This window comes from Chlorocebus sabaeus, chromosome 14, assembly GCF_047675955.1.
Source record: "Chlorocebus sabaeus isolate Y175 chromosome 14, mChlSab1.0.hap1, whole genome shotgun sequence".
NCBI classification, from domain to species: Eukaryota; Metazoa; Chordata; class Mammalia; order Primates; family Cercopithecidae; genus Chlorocebus; species Chlorocebus sabaeus.
In genome coordinates this window covers 97,180,540-97,205,892 of record NC_132917.1, presented here as the reverse complement: position 1 = coordinate 97,205,892, position 25,353 = coordinate 97,180,540, and the positions used below count along the sequence as shown (strand labels likewise).

Genomic DNA, 25,353 nt, shown 5'->3' with positions numbered 1-25,353 from the left:
CAAAAGAGTTAGGGGGAGCATATGGAAGCTAAGCAGCCAAGAAGTGACATACATTCATTTTTTTAGAGTAAAACAGGTATCTCTTGGGCCCACAAGCTTGTAGGTTCTGCCAAATTGCAGGATGTTATGACCATCTGATGCTGTTTAACAAACCAGTTCAAACTTAGTGACTTAAAACAACAATTTTATTAGGCCAGCACATTCTGTGGGTTGGGAACTTGGATGGGCACAACAGGGATGGGCACACAAGGATATCATTTGGATATCCCATCCAAATCTCATGTTGAGATGTAATCCCCAGTGTTGGAGATGGGGCCTGGTGGGAGTTATTTGGGTGATGGGGGCAGATCCCTCATGGCTTGGTGCTGTCCTTGTAATAGTGAGTACTCCTGAGATCTGGTTTTTTACGTGTGTGGCACCTTCCTGCCCTCCCCAACTCTGTTTTGTTTCTGCTTTCACCATGCAAAGTACAAGCTCCCACTTCACCTTCCACGGTGAGTGAAAGCTCCCTGAAGCCTCCCCAGGAGCCAAACATGCCGGTGCCATGCTTCCTGTACAGCCAGAAGAACCAAGAACCAATGAAACCTCTTTTCTTTATAAATTACCCAGTTTCGGGTATTTCTTTATAGCAGTGCAGAATGGCCTAACACAGCTCGCTTCTGCTTCCCAATTTCTGGATCCTCAATTGGGAGGACTGTATCTGGCACCCAGATTGGCACCTGTGGCCAGGCTCAGCTGGGACTGTTAGTCCCCGCACGTAACATCTCTTTGTGCTTGGACTTTCTCACAGCATGGTGACCTCGGGGCAGTCAGGCTTCTTGCACCACATTTCAGGGCTCTAAGAGGGTCCCAGTGAACAAGACAGAGGCTTCATGGCCTTTTTTTTTTTTTTTTGAGACAGAGTGTCGCTCTTGTTGCTCAGGCTGGAGTGCAATGGCACGATCTCGGCTCACCATAATCTCTGCCTCCTGGGTTCAAGCAATTCTTCTGCCTCAGCCTCCAGAGTACCTGGGATTACAGGCATGTGCCATCACGTCCGGCTAATTTTGTATTTTTAGTAGAGATGGGTTTTCTCCATGTTGGTCAGGCTGGTCTCCAATTCCCGACCTCAGGTGATATGCCCACCTCGGCCTCCCAAAGTGCTGGGATTACAGGTGTGAGCCACTGCAGCCAAGAAGCCGTTTTTGTTTTTTTTTTTTTTTTCAAGACGGAGCCTTGCTCTGTCACCCAAGCTGGAGTGCAGTGGTGCAACCTTGGCCCCCTGGGTTCCAGCGATTCTCCTGCCTCAGCCTCCTAGGTATCTGGGATTACAGGTGCACACTACCACACCCGGCTAATTTTTGTATTTTTTAGTAGAGACAGGGTTTAGCAGAGACAGGTGTGAGCCACTGCACCCAGCTACCAGTCTTAAAAGTTTACAAACTGTAGTCTGGGCGCGGTGGCTTATACCTGTAATCCCAGCACTTTGGGAGGCTGAGGCGGGCGGATCACGAGGTCAGAAGATTGAGACCATCCTGGCTAACATGGTGAAACCCCGTCTCTACTAAAAATACAAAAAATTAGCCGGGCGTGGTGGCGGGTACCTGTAGTCCCAGCTACTCGGGAGGCTGAGGCAGGAGAATGGCATGAACCCGGGAGGCGGAGGTTGTGGTGAGTCAAGATCGTGCCACTGCACTCCGCCTGGAAGACAGCGAGACTCCGTCTCAAAAAAAAAAAAAAAAAAGTTTACAAACTGTATGATTCCATTTATGTGACATTCAGGAAAAGGCAAAACTATAGGGACCGGTAACAGCAGTGGTCATGGGTTGGGGTGGAAGATGTGTTTGCAGAGGAACAGTAAAAGGAATGTTGAAGGTGGTGGAGAGTGTATAGGCTGGTGAGGACTGGAGCTCCACCAACAGTGCTTTGAGATGAAATGGTGCACTAGAGCACTGAGCAGGAGAGAGAATATGCCTGGGATAATTAACGTGCATTGTAACAAACAAGGGCCTCTGAATCAAGATCTGTCCCAAAGGACACAATGTAAGATTGGGGAATTTTAGACACTGTAGCAGGCCCAGAGGATGGGCATCAGGAAAAGGCAGTGGCCCTCAAGTTCATCTGAAGTAGTTCCATCTCTAGTTTTGTTGAGCCATCAATGAGATGAAAATCTTTTCTCATTTGTCCATCCCCTCACCTTTTTGGTTCAGAGCACCGAAGAGGGAAAAGCTCCTATACCAGCCATGGTTCCCAGACAATGTCCCCCTGCGTGGACGAGGGCTTGCTTGCTGCGCCATCCTGGCCATCTGTGTCACTGGAAGTGCTGGCAGAGAAGTGAAACAGACTGCAAAAGCAGGAAAGGAGAATGGGCTCTTTGCCTTGATTTTGTGAGTTATTTTGTCCCAAACTCCTAAATAGAGCTGATAAACCAATCTCTCTATCCTCACCAGTGGCCCTTCTCTGGCTGAGGGCTGCCTCGAGAAAACCACTGTTTTAATACTCAGACTGTGCCTTAGGCCTCAGCGCTGCTCTAACAGAGTATCTTAAAGTGGGTGATTTGTAAACAATACAAATTTGTTGTCCACAGTTCTGGAGGCTGGGAAATCCAGTATCAACATGCCAGCTGATTCAGGGGCTGGTGAGGGTGCATTTCTCATAGATGGCACCTTCTGTGTCCTCAGATGGCAGAAGGAGCAAAGGGAGCGAAGGCCCGTTTTTATTTTTATTTTATTTATTTATTTATTTATTTTTTTGAGATGGAGTCTCGCTCTGTTGCCCAGGCTGGAGTGCAGTGGCATGATCTTGGCTCACTACAACCTCCACCTCCCAGGTTCAAGCAATTCTCCTGTCTCAGCCTTCTGAGTAGCTGGGATTACAGGCGTGCACCACCACGCCCAGCTAATTTTTTAAAATATGTTTTTGGTAGAGACAGGGTTTCACCATGTTGGCCAGGCTGGTCTAAAACTCCTGACCTCATGTGATCTGCCCGTCTTGGCCTCCCAGAGTGCTGGGATTACAGATGTGAGCCACCATGCCCGGTCTAAGGCCTGTTTTTAAAGGGCACTAATCTCATTCATGAGGGCAGAGTCTTCCAAAGGCTCCATCTCTTAATACTATCACCTTGGGAGTTAGGTTTCAACATATGAATTTGAAGGGGACACATACATTCAGACCATAGCAGGCCATTTTTCCATTTCTTTTGGGTCCTAAATGATATTTGTTTCTGGAGTAGGAGGGCATCCAAAATCCTCTTTTGTTCTCCATCACCCTTCGCTGAATTCAGGGGCAGATGGAGAAAGGCAAGAGGCACGGGGCAGCCTGTAGAAGCAGTATCTAGCACTGAGCCCCCAGTATCTCCTAGGCAGCCAGGAGAACCTCCTGGAAATCCTCACTCGGCAGATCCAGGGTAGGACTGCGGCTTCTGCTGAACAGCCTTACATCGAGATATGCGGCTTGGGCGCGGTGGCTCACACCTGTAATTGCAGCACTTTGGGAAGCTGAGGTGGGAGGATCATCTGAGGTCAGCAGTTAGACACCAGCCTGGCTAACATAGTGAAACCCCGTCTCCACTAAAAATACAACAAATTAGCTGGGCATGGTGGCGGGCACCTGTAATCCTAGCTACTACGGAGGCTGAGACAGGAGAATTGCTTGTATCCAGAAGGCAGAGGTTGCGGTGGGCCGAGAGCACGCCACTGCACTCCAACCTGGGCGACAGAGTGAGCCTGTCTCCAAAAAAGGAGAGGGAGATGAGGCTCGGGTACCAAAGGCACGCGCGAGAGCGGAAACGCTTGTAGGTGCGGCCCTCCAGGGAGAGCGGGGTGAAAGCCGGCGCGCACGGCCCTTCCCCGCTGAGGTCCTCTCGGGCCTCGCCGCGCCCCCCACCCCGCCCCCAACCCCCGGCGCTCGCTCCGAAGGGCCTCGGCGGCGGCCGCGTCTGCGCGAGCTGGGGACGGCCTCGGGAGGCGGGGCTGGGCCTAGCCCCGTGCGCGTTCGGAGACTGCGGGCGCGCAGACCTGTCCTGGGCCCGCTCCCCGGCGCCTTACAGAGCGGGGCGTGTCCCTCCGAGTGCCCCCGGCTAGGGACTGTGCAGGCCGGAGCTAGGCAGGGGCAGCGGGGAAGCCGGGCTGATGGGGCCTGTGCCTGCCCTGTGAGGCTCTCACCGAATCCCTGCTGTCTCCGGGCAGCTGAAGGGCGCCGGGCCCCCGCGTCGCGGTCGTGGCTGTGGCCGTGTCTCCTGGTGGTCTGAGCCCACTGCGCGTGTGGATCCACGTGGGAGCTGGGTTCCAGAGCCTCGTCCTGAGGCGGAGCCGAGCGGGGGGAGGAGGCTGGAATTGGCCGGGGAAGAGCACGGCGCCGGGCGCACCCGCGTTTGCCGGCCCTGCCCTGGGCCCTGCAGGTCCGCTGGCCCCGCCGCGCCTACTGGGGATGCCCCGTGTGCCCCAGGCAGCCCCAGCCTGCGTCCCGCTCCCTGAACCCTCGGGAGGACCACAGGGCTGTGGCCGAAAGACAGAGATTTGGACCTAGTGAAAGGACGTCGCTCCTTAGCCCCAGCTATGGACTCCACAGCATCAGGTTTGGCTCTGGAGCGTGCAGAGGGCCAGGAGCCCTCTTGGGGAGCTAGTACCGGGCCGATGTCATGAGGACCCCAGGAAGAGGCCGGGGAATCGCACTGAAGGGGAAGGGGAAGGCTGTACTGCATCTGTCTTCCCTGTGGTAACAGTTAATCTTCCAGACCCAGGAGGCTGAAGCCGCGGCCTGCTGGGTCTGGCAGGGGTCTCTCGATGACCGTGGCAGAGGTGGAGGGGATGGCCACGGAAAATTGTCCCAATGGCCAGAGGAGAGAGAGGAGAGCGAGGAGAGCAGAAGAGGATCTGATCTCGTCCTGCTGCTGCAGGGAGAGGACCAGCAAACCCAAGAGGGAGTGGCCCTTGGCCAGGGATCAGAGAACAATAGGGCCATTTGGAGTCTTGTCATCCACCTCCTTAATCACCTCACTAATAAGGTTCTTCCAGCCCTTCCAGCTCAGCAGTGTGTAAGGTCAGCAGTGTACATGGTTGGCACCGCCTGTGAGCCCTTCCCCCAGTAGCACTGGAGCAGGGCAATCCAGGGGACCCAGGAGATTTTAAGCCAGTCCTAAGTTTAGAACGTCCTGTCTTTCACCAGGTGGGCGTTTTAATCCGACTGTTCATCCTTCAGTGCACATGCTCAAGGACACGAAACTGGCCAGTGGAAGAACTGGGCCCAGTCCCTGGGCCTCCCAACCCTTTTTTCCTTTATACCCTTGCTAATCAGTGTGGCTCTGGCACCAGCAGAGGCACTGTCCAGAAGCTCTCTAGAATTGCAGACTCTGGGGCCCCACACATCCTCAAACAGGGTCTTAGCAAGTATTGAACCGGAGTTTAACAAGATCCTCAGGGATCCACGCACAGATGAAGCTTTAGGAGTGCCGACCTGTGCTATGCTGCCTGCTTACATCCATATTGTTAGCCTTAACTACTTCTCTGGCATGATTTGGGCTAGTTTTTTTGTTTGTTTTAAGGCTTTACAAACAGTATGATACAAAGCCTTTTAATGAAGGAGCTCTCATGTGTGCTGCAGAGACCTAACAGAGCTTGGGAACACCAGGGGCAGCTTCTCAGGAAGAGGTAGCCTCTGAGCTGGGTTCCCAAGGATGAGGGGAGAGGTGTAACTTCCTTCCCTTAAAGCCTCATCATCCCGCATGGCCTTGCCTTGGGTCTTGTGTAGTTGTTAACCTGTAGGCTAGATGTAAAGTTCCTTGAAGGTCTTTTCCATGTTTATATTTCCAAAAGTCCTAGGAGATGACCTGCATACCGTATGCCCAGCAAATAACTTCAGTGGTGTGGCCAGACTGGTCACACTTCACTCACCTGTAGACTGATGTGGGCCTCTGGACAGATGGGAGCCTCATGCAGCTGTGTACAGGGGCGCTTCTCTCAATGTTTGAAGGCTAGAAGCTGCCTCTCAGATCCCTTTGACCCACTGGTGTCCTCAGGACCACGGAGGTGACATTCAGAGCTGTTCTGGGTCTCAGGCTTGGGAAGTCTGAGAGCTGTGTGTGCCAGCAGGGTCAGCTTCCCTCATGTCTCCTTCTACCTTCCCAGCTTCCCCTTCTCAGAATCCTGCTCTTCCTCCAGAGAGATTCCCAGGAGAAAAGGGAACAACCAATTCATTCCTGAAAGCTAGGCCTCAGGTGAGTTGTGTTCTCCATTTTTCCTCAAATGCCTGAACCATGGTTAGCTTTGCCTACTTTTCACCAAACAGTAGCCTCTTTGTTCACTGAGGGAACTGACCCAGTGCTGTCTCTGCGGGAGGCTGAGCCCATCCAAGTGAGTGATGGCTCCCTGCCCTGCCCAGGGTGTTCTCTTCTTGCTGTGCACCTTCTCAGATCATCTGGGCTTACTCCGGCATATTTCTGGAAAGGGCACTGTGGTGACCACCAGGTAATATGACAGCCCTGGCCTTGAAAGAATGTCACAGCCACAGTGGGAGAGGACCCTGACACCCAGAACGCAGTCACCAGTAACACGATGTGAATGGTTTGATGCCAAATGGAGTGGCACACACAGGCCTTTCCAGGCCTTTCACGAAAAGGGGAATTGGCCTGTTCGGAGAGGTTGGGAAAGCTTGTGGAGAATTGGGGACAAGTGGGTTTTCAGGGTATAGACAGGTGGGCAGGCCATTTGAGGCTGGGTCCCTGTTCAGATGTTATCTCCCTGGATTAGGGAGGAGACACACTTAACTTTACTGTTGACAGGCTGTGTGGCTTTGGATGAGTCACCCAACCTCTCTATGCATTGGTTTGCCTCCTGTCACATGAAGACTATAATAATGTTAATGATAATGAAAATAATTATTATTTATGGAGAACAAAACCTGTATCAGGAACTATTCTCTACAATTTACACATACTAAGTCATTTGTCTCTAAAACAGTCCCATAAATGGTTACCATTTTAAAGAATGATAACCAAAGTGTGGAGACGTTAACTGAAGAAATCAAGGCACAGAGAGAGAAAGTAACCTGTTCGTGGTTATCCAGTTAGTGAGGAAGGGACCCCAAGTTTACATCCAGGCTGTCTAGCTCTGAGATCTTAACCGCTCAATCATAGAACCGCCTCATGTGGTTCTTAGAGTCCGCTGGCAGTTCCACTGGCAGATGGTAACTGTCTAATCCTTGTTGGCATCAGGGATCATGGTGACTGGCCCTCAAGGGGGATTCAGGTTTGGCTCTAGTGAGCTGGATGTGGAGGGGTACAAATGCCAGCCTCCGGGGTCTCCCAGCATCCAGGATAGGCGTGGGATTCAGGCTTGATGATAGACACTGACATTTAACTTTCAGGCCAAAACGGGAACTCCCCCAGGAAGGCATTTAATCAGTAAAGTCATAAATAGCGTTTAAATCTTTTTGGCCCTGACGTACAATCATTCGGAGGTTGATCGAGTGCTTAGGTGGGTTCAGTGTGGTAATCACGGCCCCGTCTCTCGATAGCTCGCAGTCAGAAAGAGTGTCTTTCTTCTTTCTGCTGTCTTCATCGGTCGTGGGCTAACTGTGACTCTGCTCCACACCCTCTTCTCTCTGAGTTTCAGGCTGACAGGTCAGCCCCCTCTGGGATATGCTGTTCTATTTTTGTTTTTGTTTTTGTTTTGTTTTTTAGCATTATTATTATTATTTTTGTATTATACTTTAAGTTCTAGGGTACATGTGCACAACTTGCAGGTTTGTTGCGTAGGTATACATGTGCCATGTTGGTGTGCTGCACCCATTAACTCATTTACATTAGGTATCTCTCCTAATGCTATCCCTCCCCCCTCCCCACGACAGGCCCGGTGTGTGATGTTCCCCTTCCTGTGTCCAAGTGATCTCATTGTTCAATTACCACCTATGAGTGAGAACATGCGGTGTTTGGTTTTCTGTTCTTGCGATAGTTTGCTCAGAATGATGGTTTCCAGCTTCATCCATGTCCCTACAAAGGACATGAACTCATCCTTTTTTTATGGCTGCGTAGTATTCCATGGTGTATATGTGCCACATTTTCTTAATCCAGTCTATCATTGATGGGCATTTGGGTTGGTTCCAAGTCTTTGCTATTGTGAATAGTGCCGCAATAAACATACGTGTGCATGTGTCTTTATAGCAGCATGATTTATAATCCTTTGGGTATATACCCAGTAATGGGATGGCTGAGTCAAATGGTATTTCTAGTTCTAGATCCTTGAGGAATCGCCACACTGTCTTCCACAATGGTTGCACTAGTTTACAGTCCCACCAACAGTGTAAAAGTGTTCCTATTTCTCCACATCCTCTCCAGCATCTGTTGTTTCCTGACTTTTTAATGATCACCATTCTAACTGGTGTGAGATGGTATCTCATTGTGGTTTTGATTTGGATTTCTCTGATGGTGAGTGATGGTGAGCAGTTTTTCATGTATCTGTTGGCTGCATAATGTCTTCCTTTGAGAAGTGTCTGTTCATATCCTTTGCCCACTTTTTGATGGGGTTGTTTGATTTTTTTCTTGTAAATTTGTTTAAGTTCTTTGTAGATTCTGGATATTAGCCCTTTGTCAGAGGAGTAGATTGCAAAAATTTTCTCCCATTCTGTAGGTTGCCTTTTCACTCTGATGGTAGTTTATTTTGCTGTGCAGAAGCGCTTTAGTTTAATTAGATCCCATTTGTCAATTCTGGCTTTTGTTGCCATTGCTTTTGGTGTTTTAGACATGAAGTCCTTGCCCGTGCCTATGTCCTGAATGCTATTGCCTAGGTTTTCTTCTAGGGTTTTTATAGTTTTAGGTCTAACACTTAAGTCTTTAATTCATCTTGAATTCATTTTTGTGTAAGGTGTAAGGAAGGTATCCAGTTTCAGCTTTCTACATATGGCTAGCCAGTTTTCCCAGCACCATTTATTAAATAGGGAATTTTTTCCCCATTTCTTGTTTTTGTCAGGTTTATCAAAGATCAGATGGTTGTAGATGTGTGGCATTATTTCTGAGGGCTCTGTTCTGTTCCATAGGTCTATATCTCTGTTTTGGTACCAGTACCATGCTGTTTTGGTTATGGTAGCCTTGTAGTATAGTTTGAAGTCAGGTAGCATGATGCCTCCAGCTTTGTTCTTTTGGCTTGGGATTGTCTTGGCAATGTGGGCTCTTTTTTGGTTCCATATAAACTTTAAAGTAGTTTTTCCCATTCTGTGAAGAAAGTCACTGGTAGCTTAATGGGGATGGCATTGAATCTATAAATTACCTAGGGCAGCATGGCCATTTTCACGATATTGATTCTTCCTATCCATGAGCATGGAATGTTCTTCCATTTGTTTGTATCCTCTTTTATTTCATTGAGCAGTGGTCTGTAGTTCTCTTTGAAGAGGTCCTTCACATCCCTTGTAAGTTGGATTCCTAGGTATTTTATTCTCTTTGAAGCAATTGTGAATGGGAGTTCACTCATGATTTGGCTCTCTGTTTGTCTGTTATTAGTGTATAGGAATGCTTGTGATTTTTGCACATTGATTTTGTATCCTGAGATTTTGCTGAAGTTACTTATCAGCTTAAGGGGATTTTGGGCTGATGCGATGGGGTTTTCTAAATATACAATCATGTCATCTGCAAACAGGGACAGTCTGACTTCCTCTTTTCCTAACTGAATACCCTTTATTTCTTTCTCCTGCCTGATTGCCCTGGCCAGAACTTCCAACACTATGTTGAATAGGAGTGGTGAGAGAGGGCATCCCTGTCTTGTGCCAGTTTTCAAAGGGAATGCTTCAAGTTTTTGCCCACTCAGTATTATACTGGCTGTGGGTTTGTCATAAATAGTTCTTATTATTTTGAGATACGTCCCATCAATACCAAATTTATTGAGAATTTTTAGCATGAAGGGCTGTTGAATTTTGTCGAAGGCCTTTTCTGCATCTATTGAGATAATCATGTGGTTTTTGTCTTTAGTTCTGTTTATATGATGGATTACATTTATTGATTTGCATATATTGAACCAGCCTTGCATCCCAGGGATGAAGCCCACTTGATCATGGTGGATTTTGATGTGCTTCTGGATTCAGTTTGCCAGTATTTTATTGAGGATTTTTGCATCAATGTTCATCAGGGATATTGGTCCAAAATTCTCTTTTTTTGTTGTGTCTCTGCCAAGCTTTGGTATCAGGATGATGTTGGCCTCATAAAATGAGTTAGGGAGGATTCCCTCTTTTTCTATCTATTGGAGTAGTTTCAGAAGGAATGGTACCAGTTCCTGCTTGTATGTAGAATTTGGCTGTGAATCCGTCTGGTCCCGGACTTTTTTTGGTTAGTAGGCTATTGATTATTGCCTCAATTTCAGAGCCTGTTATTGGTCTTTTCAGGAATTCAACTTCTTCCTGGTTTAGTCTTGGGAGAGTGTGTGTGTCCAGGAATTTATCCATTTCTTCTCGATTTTCTAGTTTATTTGTGTAGAGGTGTTTATAGTATTCTCTGATGGTAGTTTGTGTTTCTGTTGGATCAGTGGTGATAACCCCTTTATCATTTTTTATTGCGTCTATTTGATTCTTAACTCTTTTCTTCTTCATTAGTTTTGCTAGCGGTCTATCAGTTTTGTTGATCTTTTCAAAAAACAAGCTCCTGGATTCATTGATTTTTTGAAGGATTTTTTGTGTCTCTATCTCCTTCAGTTCTGCTCTGATCTTAGTTATTTCTTGCTTTCTGCTAGCTTTTGAATGTGTTTGCTCTTGCTTCTCTAGTTCTTTTAATTGTGATGTTAGGTTGTCAATTTTAGATCTTTCCTGCTTTCTCTTGTGGACATTTAGTGCTATAGATTTCCCTCTACACACTGCTTTAAATATGTCCCAGAGATTCTGGTATGTTGTGTCTTTGTCCTCATTGGTTTCAAAGAACATCTTTATTTCTGCCTTCATTTCGTTTTGTACCCAGTAGTCTTTCAGGAGCAGGTTGTTCAGTGTCCATGTAGTTGAGCAGTTTTGAGTGAATTTCTTCATCCTGAGTTCTAGTTTGATTGCACTGTGGTCTGAGAGACAGTTTGTTATAATTTCTGTTCTTTTACATTTGCTGAGGAGTGCTTTACTTCCAATTATGTGGTCAATTTTGGACTAAGTGCGATGTGGTGCTGAGAAGAATGTATATTCTGTTGATTTGGGGTGGAGAGTTCTGTAGCTGTCTGTTAGGTCCGCTTGGTGCAGAGTTGAGTTCAAGTCCTGAATATCCTTGTTAACTTTCTGTCTCGTGGATCTGTCTAATGTTGACAGTGGGGTGTAAAGTCTCCCATTATTATTGTGTGGGAGTCTAACTCTCTTTGTAGGTATCTAAAGACTTGCTTTGTGAATCTGGGTGCTCCTGTATTGGGTGCCTGTATATTTAGGATAGTTAGCTCTTCTTGTCGAATTGATCCCTTTACCATTATGTAATGGCCTTCTTTGTCTCTTTTGATCTTTGTTGGTTTAAAGTCTGTTTTATCAGAGACTAGGATTGCAACCCCTGCTTTTTTTTGCTTTCCATTTGCTTGGTAGATCTTCCTCCATCCCTTTATTTTGAGCCTATGTGTGTCTCTGCGTGTGAGATGGATCTCCTGAGTACAGCACACTGATGAGTCTTGACTCTTGATCTAATTTGCCAGTCTGTATCTTTTAATTGGAGCATTTAGCCCATTTACATTTAAGGTTAATATTGTTATATGTGAATTTGATCCTGTCATTATGATGTTAGCTGGTTATTTTGCTTGTTAGTTGATGCAGTTTCTTCCTAACATCGATGGTCTTTACATTTTCGCATGTTTTTGCAGTGGCTGGTACTGGTTGTTCCTCTCCAGGTTTAGTGCTTCCTTCAGGAGCTCTTGTAAGGCAGGCCTGGTGGTGACAAAATCTCTCAGCATTTGCTTGTCTGTAAAGGATTTTATTTCTCCTTCACTTACGAAGCTTAGTTTGGCTGTATATGAAATTCTGGGTTGAAAATTCTTTAAGAATGTTGAATATTGGCCCCCACTCTCTTCTGGCTTGTAGAGTTTCTGCTGAGAGATCTGCTGTTAGTCTGATGGGCTTCCCTTTGTGGGTAACCCAACCTTTCTCTTTGGCTGCCCTTAACATTTTTTCCTTCATTTCAACTTTGGTGAATCTGACAATTATGTGTCTTGGAGTTACTCTTCTCAAGGAGTATCATTGTGGTGTTCTCTGTATTTCCTGAATTTGGATGTTGGCCTGCCTTGCTAGGTTGGGGAAGTTCTCCTGGATAATATCCTGAAGAGTATTTTCCAACTTGGTTCCATTCTCTCCGTCACTTTCAGGTACACCAATCAGACATAGATATGGTCTTTTCACATAGTCCCATATTTCTTGGAGAAATGTTCGTTTCTTTTTACTCTTTTTTCTCTAAACTTCTCGCTTCATTTCATTCATTTGATCTTCAATCACTGATACCCTTTCTTCCAGTTGATTGAATCGGTTACCGAAGCTTGTGCATGCGTCACCTAGTTCTCGTGCCATGGTTTTCAGCTCCATCAGGCCAGTTAAGGACTTCTCTACACTGGTTATTCTAGTTAGCCATTTGTCTAATCTTTTTTCAAGGTTTTTAGCTTCTTTGCGATGGGTTCAAACTTTCTCCTTTAGCATGGAGAAGTTTGATCATCTGAAGCCTTCTTCTCTCAACTTGTCAAAGTCATTCTCCATCCAGCTTTGTTCTGTTGCTGGCGAGGAGCTGCATTCCTTTGGAGGAGAGGAGGTGCTCTGATTTTTAGAATTTTCAACTTTTCTGCTCTGGTTTCTCTCCATCTTTGTGGTTTTATCTACCTTTGGTCTTTGATGATGGTGATGTACAGATGGGGTTTTGGTGTGGATGTCCTTTCTGTTTGTTAGTTTTCCTTCTAATAGTCAGGACCCTCAGCTGCAGGTCTGTTGGAGTTTGCTGGAGGTCCACTCCAGACCCTGTTTGCCTGTGTATCACCAGCGGAGGCTGCAGAACAGTGAATATTGCAGAACAGCGAATATTGCAGAACAGCAAATGTTGCAGCTTGATCGTTCCTCTGGAAACTTCGTCTTAGAGGGGCAACCGGCCATGTGAAGTGTCAGTTGGCCCCTACTGGGAGGTGCCTCCCAATTAGGCTACTCAGAGGTCAGGGACCCACTTGAGGAGGCAGTCTGTCCGTTCTCATTTCTCAAACTCCATGCTGGGAGAACCACTACTCTCTTCAAAGCTGTTCATACAGGGACATTTAAGTGCCTTTTGTTCAGCTATGCCCTGCCCCCAGAGGTGGAGTCTACAGAGGCAGGCAGGCCTCTTTGAGCTGCATTGGGCTCTACCCAGTTCGTGCTTCCTGGCTGCTTTCTTTACCTACTGAAGCCTCAGCAATGGCGGGCGCCCCTCCCCCAGCCTATGCTGTTCTTGTATCAGAGGGAAAGAGCAGTGTCAGAACCCGGGGATAGCTCTTTGGGCTTCCACTCAGAAGTGGCCCATGTGGCTTCTGCTCACAACCAACTGGCTGCTGCAGGTCCCGTGGCCAGTCTTAATGTTAATGAAGTGGGGAGTATTAGCCTCCTAGAGTGAGGATCCCAAAGGGAAGAGCAGGGATTATGTTAAGCAAGTAATTTATCTATCACTGTATATTTTCTTAACTAGATGTTCACTTCCCTCTCCTGCACACAAAATGCCCTCCAAGAGAATTAACCCAGGAGCCGCATCCAGTCAGAGCATCATGATCAAAGTCCTGGATGGCGCGATAGTCTGGATGGAGATCCTGTGGGTCTGGATACCTATAAACTAAAAGGACAATTACCTGAATCTATGTATCCAATATACAATATACAGTGAGCAATGGGGACAGGATGGCCTTGGTAAACATTCCTTTGCAGAAAGAGGAAGCATGGGAAGAGCCAGTCCCAGGTCCATAGCAGTGGCGAAATTCCACTGGACAGACACTGTGAGGACCCTTGGTCTTGGAGTGGGGAAGTCTGCAGGTTACTCCCTGGTTCTGGTCCCTGGGTGATGCTCCCCAGCCGAGTGTCTTCCTTGGCTGTTGGCTTTGCCCTTGGGAAGTTCCTTCCTTTTGATACCTGCTTGGTGTCATATGAAGATGATACTGGAGAATAAGCTTCCTTGGGGGCAAAGCAGCTTTTTCATCCTGCCAGAGTAGGTTGGTGGCCCAGGATTGTTTTAAGTCCAACTCTAAAAAACTTCGTCAGCTTTTTATGAATTTGTTTCCAGTTGTCTCCATGTGTCAGTGGTTTGACCCATAGTTCTTTTTGAAATATGCCCCCTTCGTTAGCCTTAATTGTGGAGTTTTTGGATTTCCTTTGAAAATCCATACTTTTTTCACTCTAAACAGTTTGGTCCCACTGAAAGCCTTTACTGGGAGCCTTTTGAAATTATTGGGAGATTTACTGGGAGCCTTTTGAAATTACTCAGAGGTTTAAACCAAAGGTTTGACAACCGTATCTATGATTTGGTCCCTGATAATAGCCTGAGTTTTAATTAGTCGTTGTCATGCAGAAGCTGATGTATATTGTCTTTGGCCAGTTGGAAATGAGAACTGCTTGTCTCCAACCCTGCAAGTCCTAGCATTTCTGGACGTTTCCTATTGCCTTCCGTTTTTGTTTTGCAAACCACAAACTCTTGAGCTCATTTTTTCTTGTAATACTTTTTCAAACTCAGCCAATAAAACCAACTCACACTACTAATGTTATGTTTCCAGTCTCTTCTCATAACATCACAAGTTCATGCTTTCATTGTTCATCTTTCAAGTTACTGAAGGCAATCGTTTCACCAAACAGTTCACCACCAAATTACATGGGTTGCCACCTTGCCAATAAGTTTCCTCACTGCCTGGCCTGGACTCCAGTGTCATCTGTTTTTGGCTTTTCATTATGGCAGAACTCCACTTTGAGTACCAGTTTTTTAATGAGTCAGTATAGGCCAGTTATGCCGTGATAGCAACAGCAAACCCTCAGAGATTTACGCCATGAAGGGTTCCCTCTTGCCCATGTTACTTGACAGCCGTGGCTTTGCCCACATCTTCACTCAGAGCATTTGCCACTCTCAAGGCAGACAGGAAAGGACCACCGCAGAACCCCCACTGACTCTGAAGGCTTTTGCTCACCTGTAGCTCGTGTCTTTCACGTTCCATGTGAGAAAGCAGATGACGTCACCCCACCTGGGGCAGGAGGAGGCAGAAGCTCAATTCTTTAGGGAGGGCTAGTGGATATTTTGGACAAATAATATAACCTATCAAAAGAGGTCACTATAGTAGTGAATTTTTCATGTTTGATTATTTTGGATGATTTTTATATTATAAAATTGTTACTTCAGCTTTTCTGTGGAATCCGTATCTAAATGGGATTTGATTTCTAAACCCTTTGGGGTAAAAGTAACAGGAATTTATAGTACTTTCACCTATTCTGCTTTTTAGTGGATTGCCATACACTATAAGCCAAATGGGAGGTGTTCTAATTACTGAGATTGAAGGTGACAGGCTAGTTCTGGCCAGGACCTATGGAGTCGTTATACTTTACAAGGGTGACCTGGGGTCCAGGGTCTCATGCTCAGCTTTGTAAACTTAGGGATTGAATAATGATCAGGCTTTGGGGGAAAGGATCATGCTAGTCAGACTCACAAAACCTACTGTTTCATCATAAAGCCACTCGATTTACTTTTGCAGAACTGTATGCTGGCAGGCAGGTGGAGGATAGATTATCATAAGCTCCAGATTACTTGATTTGGCCTTACTGTTGTTCAAATCATAGGTCACAGGTTTCAAAAACACTTTATTAGAAAACTGTTGATCCTTGTGCATTTGAGAATGCAAAGCATATTCATCATTAATTCTAATTGATTCCAATTAAATGTAACTAGATTGAGAATAAGACCTTTTGACAGATGAGGAAATGTATTACATTTACCTCTGACTAAGAAGAATGTCTCCATAGGCCTGATTCACCTGAGACACTGGTTCTATTTCCTAGCAGTTTCATGTTGATAGTGGACATTAGGTGGGACATTGGGTGGGATACCAAGTAGTAAGGATGGTACAATCCCTGGAGCAGCTTAAATATTTTTGAGATAACAAAACCCACAACTCTGTGGGCACTGGGATAGCTGGCGAGCACTGAGAATCCCTGTTGCATGCCCTGAGGTTCTCCTTAGATGCCTGCCGGCTCTTCTCCCCCGGGCCATGAGGGTGCTCCTTCAGGGTACAGCAGGAGTGTCTTCTGTGTTTCAGAACCTGATGACATTTGAAGATGTGGCCGTGGAATTCACCCAGGGGGAGTGGGGGCAGCTGAACCCTGCTCAGAAGGACCTCTACAGGGAGGTGATGCTGGAGAACTTCAGGAATCTGGCCTTTCTGGGTGAGCACAAGGCCTCCAAAGCCCAAAGCCTGCCCACAGGACTTCTTGATTTCCTTGATGTGTAAGAGTTAGCGATGTCTGGGCCAGTTGACTGAGTCTTGCGTTGGGTTTCCTTGGGAAGTCTGGAATTAGACATTTACATTCTCTCTGGGGCCCAGTGGTACGGTATTTCTGTTCCGAGTTCTAGGAAACATCCAGCTACTTATGGAGTTGAAATAGGAAGTTACCTGGCTGTGTTCCTGATTTTTCACAATGCCTGTTCCCTGGAGGCTTTCCACACCTACAGTGTTTCTCCACCTTGAAGATGAACATCCAAAGACTTGGCCACTGGCACACGCTACCAAAATCCTTTTCCTTCTCTACCGTCAGGCCTTCCAGTATCCAGACCATATGTGATCTGCCAGTTGGAGGAAGGGGGCGAGCCCTTCATCGTGGAGAGAGAAATCTCAACAGGGGCCTACTCAGGTGAGTGAGGGAGTGAGAGCATTGCATATGCTAACGCCCAGCTGGGGTGGGAGGTAGCCCTGAGCCTTTGGTCAGGGTGCTGTCTTTTCAGAAGATGAGCTCACTTGGCAGGAGCACTCAGCTGTGGTATGTTGAAGTTTATAATTATTTCTGGTGTCAGAAGAGGAGATGTTCATTTTCTTTTCTAGGTTTTATGCTTTGTTTGGTACCCATCTCCACCCATGCCTTCTGGGTTATTGGTGCCATGCAGCATCACGAGATGTCTCATAGTCAATGTTAGATGGATCAACAATCATATAGGGCCAGGCAGTCCTAGATCAGCAGAGTTAAGGGAGTTAGTGAGGGATCAGGCAGAAAAGTTGAGCACCCCAGAAATGAAAGGGTTACAGGCAGTGACAGACAGGAGATGTCAGAAAAATCCAGGTAAGGACACTTCAAGCTTGATTAAGCTGAGTCTCAAAAAAAAAGGGATTCCAGGAACAAAGACCACTCCCTGTCAGCTGTTGACAGCTTCCCTTTGAGACCTTGGATTCTTAGGTGACTGGAGAGTACCTGGTAGGCTGTATGCCTTGGAGCAGAATTCTTGACTCAAAGCTTTCCTGACTGCCGTGTGTGACCCAAGCACACTGGGGGCACAGGACAGTCTATGCCAGTTCATTTCCATGAGCCAGAATCTTACCCGTGGCCATAGCTGAAGCTCAGGAAAGTGGTGCTAAATTCCTGAGAGGACAGGCTGGGCTTTATGAGAGGAACCTAGGTTATGGCAGAGGGGGAAGACACTGATCTCCTCTGTACTGGTACTTACTTGATCTTTTTTCCTTCCAAAATGAGATCAAGGGTTTGACATCTGGATCTGGTCATCTGTTTATTTAACAGTGGTGTATAAGCATGGCTGTGTTTCAGAATGTCCCAGGGAGCTTGTTACACATTCAGGTTCCCAGGAGCCACACAAGATCTACTGACTCAGAAACTCTCTGACTGGTCTCTGGGACCACTGGTTAGGCATTACCAGTCCTTTCCTTCTTCAGAAATGTGCCTGTTATTATTATTGTATTAATTTCCCACTGTGTCTGAAACAGAGTGGCACAAACTTGGTGGCTTTAAACAACACAAACTCATGTCATAGTTCACAGGTCAGAAGTCTGGCCCATGTGTCACATGGTTCCAACCATGATGCCCACAGGGCTGTGTACCTTTCTGGAGTGTCTGGGCACCTTTTTCTTTTCATTTGGGTTGTTGGCAGCACCAATACCTTGCAGTTCTAAAACTGAGGTCCTTGTTCTCTTGCTGGCTGTAAACAGATGGGTGTTCCCAGCTTCTAGAGACTCCAGATTACTTGGCTGAAAGTGTGCCTCCTCCATCTTCAAAGCCAGCAGCGGCTCACACACCTCTCCGCGCAGCCGGGAAATGCTCTCCGATTTTAAGCACGTGATTAGATTTGACCTATTTAAATAGTCCAGGAGAATCTCCCCATCTCCAGCTCTGAGCCCTTAGTCACATCTGCAGAGTCCCTCTTGTCATGTAAGGTGACCACTCACAGGTTCTTGTGCTTAGGACATGGGCATCTTTAGGGGAGAGTTTCTCTTCCTGTCATAATTATGTAGAGTGATATGATATGTGTTATATGTATATGTGCATAGTATATAATAATATAGAGTATGCACTAAGGTGTTAAAGGAATACTTTGTGGAGGACATGAGCTTGTCCCTGAAAGGTACACAAAGTCTTAAAGAAAGAGAGTAGTGAGAGGGGCAGTGGATATATGGGAAACAGGAAGGCAGCCAGTTTCTGTGCGCAAGGCACTTGCTGAAAAAGAGGACAGGACCTGGTAAAGTATTATAGAGCTATAGTGAAAGATTAAGGGTTTATCCTGTAGGCACTGGAGAGCCTTTGGAAGATTAAGACTGGGAAGAAACTTAAGGAAATGGGCATTTGGAAAAGAAGAAAGTGAAGGGTTTCAGGAAACCTGGAGGTAGGAAGACTGGGTAGAACTCTGTTACAATTATGTAGGCCTGAAGAAATTGTGAGAATATAGAATCTGTACCTGGTGACTTATAATCCTATACTTGGTTTATTGATTTTTGTCCCCATCCCTTAAACTTAGTCTGTTTCCCTTGTCACCCTTCCTACCCTCCTCTCATCTTTGGTCTTTGGACTCACCTTGTGTACTGGAATCTAAACACAGATCTCTCAGATTTTCTTAATCTCCAGTCGTCTGCTCATCCCTTGTTCTCGATACTCCAAAACCATTTTCAGACATAAGCCATTATTGAAAAAATCTATACATCCCTTTTAGGTATTATTTTAAAGCTTAATTATTTCACATTTATTATAGGAGCTTGCTTTTCTTGATACATAGGACATTCTACATACTAGAATGCCTTCATTTTTTTTTTAAACAGACTGGGAGAGAAGGTCTAAATCCAAGGAATCAATGCCAAGTTGGGGAATTTCCAAAGAAGAATTATTCCAGGTAGTATCAGTGGAAAAACATATTCAAGATGTGCTGCAGTTCTCAAAGTTGAAAGCAGCCTGCGGTTGCGATGGCCAGTTAGAGATGCAGCAGATAAAACAGGAGACACATCTGAAACAAATGTCAACCACTCACAAATCTGCTACCACCCTTAGCAGAGATTACGAATGGAATGGATTTGGGAGAAGCTTAGGTTTAAGATCAGTCCTTGTTAACCAACACAGTGTTCTAATGGGAGAAGGGTCTTATAAATGTGACACCGAATTCAGGCAGACTCCAGAGGGAAATAACTCTCAGAGAACCCATCCAGAGAAGAGATCTTGTAAATGCAATGAATGTGGGAAGTCCTTTCACTTCCAGTCAGAACTCCGGCGCCATCAGCGATGTCACACTGGAGAAAAGCCCTATGAATGCAGTGACTGTAGAAGAGCCTTTGGTCATATTTCATCCCTTATTAAACATCAAAGAACTCATACTGGAGAAAAGCCCTATGAATGCAGTGAATGTGGGAGAGCCTTCAGCCAGAGCTCATCTCTTGTTCTGCACTATAGATTTCACACAGGAGAGAAACCCTACAGATGTAATGAGTGTGGACGAGCCTTTGGCCACACTTCCTCCCTTATTAAGCATCAGAGGACTCATACTGGAGAAAAGCCCTATGAATGCAGGGAATGTGGGAGAACCTTCAGCCAGAGCTCATCACTCATTGTGCACTACAGATTTCATACTGGAGAGAAACCTTACAAATGTAATAAATGTGGGAGAGCCTTCAGCCAGAGTTCATCTCTCACTCAACATTACAGATTTCACACTGGAGAGAAACCCTACAAATGTAATGAGTGTGGAAGGGCCTTTGCTCATACTGCATCGCTTATTAAACATCAGAGAAGTCATGCTGGAAAAAAACCCCTATGAATTCAGTGAATATAGAAGGGCTTTCAGCTGGAGTACAGATATCACCAGAACTTAAAGAATTCATATCAGAGAGCGATCCTGAAGGTGTAATGTGTATGGGAAGACCACCTCTTGTTCCACATCAGGAAATAATTACTAAAGAGAATCCCTATCAATGTCAGGAGCGGGTGGGTCTCCCCTCTTTTACCAAACACAGGAGAATCCATACTAGTGAGAAACCACGTAAATGCAATGAATGTGGAAAGGCTTCGATCAGAGGATGCATATTATTCAGCATCAGACAGCTGACACTGAGGAGGAGGCTTATCAATGCAGTGAGTGTGGCAAGCCTTCAGTTACATACTGATTCTTTAAGAAAATCAGATAACTTGTACTGGAGAGAAATTCTACAAGTGTGGTAAGTATGGAAAAATCTTTAGTTGTATCTCTTCCTTTACTAGGCACCAAGAACACATACTAGAGAGAGGCCCTATGAAAGCAGGAAATAGAAGGCCTTCAGTCAGAGCTCATCCCGTATTAAGCATCAGAAAATTCATACCTGAGAAAAGCCTGTGAATGTGGGCAATGTGGGAGCGCCTTCAGCCAAACCTCATTGCTGTATAAGCCCCTTAGAACTCTCCCTACTAGCTGGAAACTCTGGTAATGTAATGAGCGTGGGAAAGGCTTTCATGGATGTTCCACAAAAACACATTAGAGGATTTTGTACATTAGAGCATTTGTGCCAGAGCAACTCTTCAAATTTAGTGAAACTGGGAAAACCGACTAGTACAGTTCAAACCTCAGTATTCACCTCAAAGAGAGACCTTGGGAACATGATGAATGTGAGGAAAGTTCCTTTCCAACTTGAGATGTATAAAACTAGAGCTGAAAAGAAGCTGAGAAACCACCTTGTCTGGTGGTTTTCTGCCTGGTGGGGCCATTTGTATAACCACACTTGTGCGTTGCCTCCTCATGCTGTTACTGACGGGGCAGGGTGCCATGCATGGTGCAGAGGGTGGAGGCTGAGAAAGGTAGACGGCTACCCATGATCTAGCCCAGTCGTAGTTTAGAGCCAATGAAACTGATGTTCAAAAAGCGACCAGCTGGGCCTCTTTCCTGTGGTTCACAGCTGCAGCATGGAGATTAGTAGACTGGACCTTTCCAGTACAACACCTCCATGCACTGCTTTCTCTGTAGCACATGTTACCTTTCTTTGTGAGGCAATGGAGTGGTCTAGGATTGAACAAAAAGCAATTTTCATTACATCTTTATGCTAATAGATTTGGAATTTTTGAAATGAAATGAAACCTTGTTTAAACATTAAAATTACTAAAATATGGGTACATTATACACAATCCAGATCTCAAACACATGATTCTAAGTGAAAGAAGGCAGATGCCAGAGACCACACATTTTCTAGTACCATTTTAGGAAATGTCCAGAAATGGCAGATCTTCAGAAACAAAGTAACTGCAAATGTTACAAGGAATCTTTTCGGGGTGATGAAAATGTTCTAAAACTATATGGTGGTGATGGTCGAATAATTTGGTAACTTCACTAAAAATCATTGAATTGTTCACTTTATATGGGCAGATTTATGGCAAATATACTTCAATAAAATCATTTTTCAAAATCAAATTTACAGATATACCAACCATTGCTAAACAGATGTTCCTGTTTTGTTTGTTACTTCAAGCCATCTGTGCATTTTTGGTATCACTTTCTATTTTCTGTAATAGTTACCCCTGCATGTACCAGGTCTCAGAACCTTGTCAGGCTCTTCTTTAGAGTCCCTGCCATGTTGGCTCGGTAACCCAGGTGGAGAAGCCTAGACCAGGAGCTGGTGTAGACCGAAGGATACTTGCCTAATAGGATTGGCCTATACCGAGGGAAATCCTTCAAGTATTTAAAGTCCAGATGAGGAACTTGAGCCCAGAATTCAGGGAACCAGCACAAAGCGGGCCCATGCAGACAGGCTGGGTCTAAGACTCCACAAGGTTGGCCAGGGCAGGCAGGATGCACAGGGGGCATCTGGATCTGGAAGTACTTGGACAACTGAGGTCGAGATGCCAGTCTTGGAGCCCAAAAATCACACAGAAATTTCTTCCCAGACAGCCAAGGTTTACAGGAGCAGAAATAGCAAATATTTTCTTTCTCCATCTCTCCCTTTTTTCCCAGTGCCCTTTTCTGTACCTACCCAGATCGCTTTATACCTGGACATCTGTCACAATTTTGTAACTGGTCTTTGTCCAAAATCTGTCTCTTCTTCTCTTGTATCCTTGCCATGTTAACCATACTCACCAGTTTGAACCCAGTGTCCTGCCCTCCAAAAATCCTTTGCCCTTCCTGCAAGATAAATCCTCACCCCCGTGTGTGGTATACAATGTCCTCTTTAGGCTGCCCCAACCTGCTGCTGCTCCTGACAAGAGCCTCCGTTGCGCACAAACGCTCGCTTATCGTCCCTCAGACATGCTTTTCTACTTCTCCGCCTGTAAACCTTTACCTTAGCTGTTCCATCGGCCTGGGGCACCTTTTCTACCTACCTGAAGCCTACGTAATCAGTCAGAAACCCGTGTAAGTTTCCCTTCCTCGGAGAGGTGTTCTGTTGAAAACTGATATGAAGTCATATCTTACCATCTGTAATCATAAACATTTGTTTGCATAAGTTTTTTAAAAATGGATGATATCGGCCGGGCGCGGTGGCTCAAGCCTGTAATCCCAGCACTTTGGGAGGCCGAGACGGGCGGATCACGAGGTCAGGAGATCGAGACCATCCTGGCTAACCCGGTGAAACCCCGTCTCTACTAAAAAAATACAAAAAACTAGCCGGGCGAGGTGGCGGGCGCCTGTAGTCCCAGCTACTCCGGAGGCTGAGGCAGGAGAATGGCGTGAACCCGGGAGGCGGAGCTTGCAGTGAGCAGAGATCCGGCCACTGCACTCCAGCCTGGGCGACAGAGCGAGAAAACTCCGTCTCAAAAAAAAAAAAAAAAAAAAAAAAATGGATGATATCGAGACTTGTGGTAAATCTTATCACCGACTTGATCTATTTAAATAATTTTTATCACTTTACCACTTTCTTATTTCCTGAACCAGCTGACAACAGAAAAAGTCGAATGGTAAAATATTTTAAGAGATTTGTTCTGAGACAAATATGAGTGACCTGTAGGCATAGTTGACCAACATTTTGCCTTAAAACAGAGACGTTAAGACGAACAAAAACAGACTCTTTGTAGCAATAACAACATGACAGTAAGTCCTGAGAGAAATCAAAGTGTTTCACTCCAAAATAGATTTAAGTCTGATAAGAAACAAGTCTGACAGAGCCCCAGGAGATCCTGAGAACATGTGCCCAAAGTGGCTCTTGTCAGGAGCAGCAGCAGGTTGGGGCAGCCTAAAGAGGACATTGTATACCACACACGGGGGTGAGGATTTATCTTGCAGGAAGGGCAAAGGATTTTTGGAGGGCAGGACACTGGGTTCAAACTGGTGAGTATGGTTAACATGGCAAGGATATGTGAGAAGAAGAGACAGTTGTGCTGTCAGGCTACAGCTTGGTTTCATGCATCTTTACATTTTAGGGGAATGTCAGACATCGATACGTGTAAGATTTACATTGGTTCGATAGAGAAAGGCAGGACAACTTGAAGCTGGTGGGGGAGGGACAGGGACAGAGGGAGGGCCTTCTAGGTTATAGGTGGATTCAAAGATTTTCTGATTGGCCATGGGTTTGTCCAAAGACCTGGAATCAATAGAAGGGAATGTCTGGGTTAAGATAAGGTGTTGTGCAGACCAAGGTTCTTACTAGGAGATGAAGCCAGAAGGTAGCAGGCTTCAGAGAGAGTAGATTGTAAATGCTTCTTATCAGACTTAAGAGAAATTTATTTTAGGGTAAAATACTTAGATTTCTCTCAGGGCCTGTTATCTGTCATGTTACCTTATTGTTACAAAGAGTCTGTTTTTGTCAGCCTTAAGGTCTCTGTTTTAACGTTAATGCTGGTCCACTGTGCCTGAATGAGAGGAAGGTATAATGAGGTATGTCTGACCACCCATTCCCGTCATGGCCTGAACTAGTGTTTCAGGTTTACTTTAGAATGCTCTTGGCCAAGCAGAAGGGTCCATTCAGTTGGTTGTGTGCTTAGAATTTTATTTTTGACTTACGCAGACTGTCAGCTGCTTCGTGTCACATCTCACACCTCTCTTGTGTTACCCAGTTTTCTCAGTGCTTCCAACTGCATGCATTTGTACTCGATGAAAAGCCTTCTTTCTAGAAAACTACCAGTTAAATATTTCTTTAGAAAAATGTAATATTGCTTACTGTAGTTATTTTTCAAATGCAAATATAGATCAGCACTGATCCATCTTCTAGGGATAGGTTGGGGTGTGTGTGTAGCAGGGGGGCTTACATAGAAATTCAGTGTTATTTTGTAGCAATGTGATGACTTCTGATACCAATTACCCAGAGTTAAGCCAAATTTCATGTGTTAAGGACACAGTAGCCCACAAGACTGCCCTCACTTCAGACACCAGCCACAAATCTGGGAGTTCCCAGGCTACCTTTACTTATAACCAATTGGCTACAAATTCAGGAATTCCCCTAACCCCTGCAGGTTGATAACTTTCTAGAATGAATATCAACTCAGGAGAGTTCTGTATTTATGATGACAATTATAGAAAACGGATATGAATCAGAACCAGCCCAAGGATGAGATGCATAGGGAAGAGTATGGGAGTACCCCAAATGCAAAGCTTCTGTCTCCCCTGCAGCATGTTACCCTGCTGGCACACTGATGTGTGACAATGCACAGAGAAATGCCTACCATGGAAGCTCACCTGAGCTTTGGTGTCCAGAGTTTTTATTGGGGTTTCATTACGTATTCATGAATGATTGAATCATTGACCTCACAGTGGAACTCAAATCACCAGCTCCCCCTCCTCTCCCTAGGGGTGTGGCTGATACTACATGGCTCAAAGCCCCAACTCTAATTACATGCTTGGTATTTCTGGCATGACCAGCAGCCATCGCAGCCATCCTGTTAGCTCATTAGCATAAAGTAGAGGCCAACCGTGAGTCACCTCTTTAGCATAAACTATCAGAAACTGCGGGAGTCTGTCCTGCAGACCCTGACCCAACAATGGATGGATAAAGTCCACTGACACACAGACGTTCTGCTTTGCCAGTCCAGCTGAGTGTCCAGGCT

The 25,353-nt window shown here is 45.7% G+C and overlaps 1 protein-coding gene across 2 annotated transcripts; it reads left to right on the top strand.

The window, feature by feature from the left end:
* The first annotated feature begins 36 nt into the window (after positions 1-36).
* On the top strand, positions 37-21,820 carry ZNF514 (zinc finger protein 514). Of its 2 annotated transcripts, none has more exons than XM_038004130.2 (4): positions 37-2,366; positions 16,197-16,323; positions 16,693-16,788; positions 19,191-21,820. In XM_038004130.2, the coding sequence occupies exons 1-4, from the start codon at positions 2,223-2,225 to the stop codon at positions 20,174-20,176; spliced, it is 1,353 nt and encodes a 450-aa protein (XP_037860058.1). In that variant the 5' UTR covers positions 37-2,222; the 3' UTR covers positions 20,177-21,820. The 2 variants fall into 2 exon arrangements, with proteins under 2 accessions (XP_037860058.1, XP_008006130.1); XM_008007939.3 differs by lacking the exon at positions 37-2,366 and adding an exon at positions 5,028-6,193.
* The last annotated feature ends 3,533 nt before the right edge of the window (positions 21,821-25,353 follow it).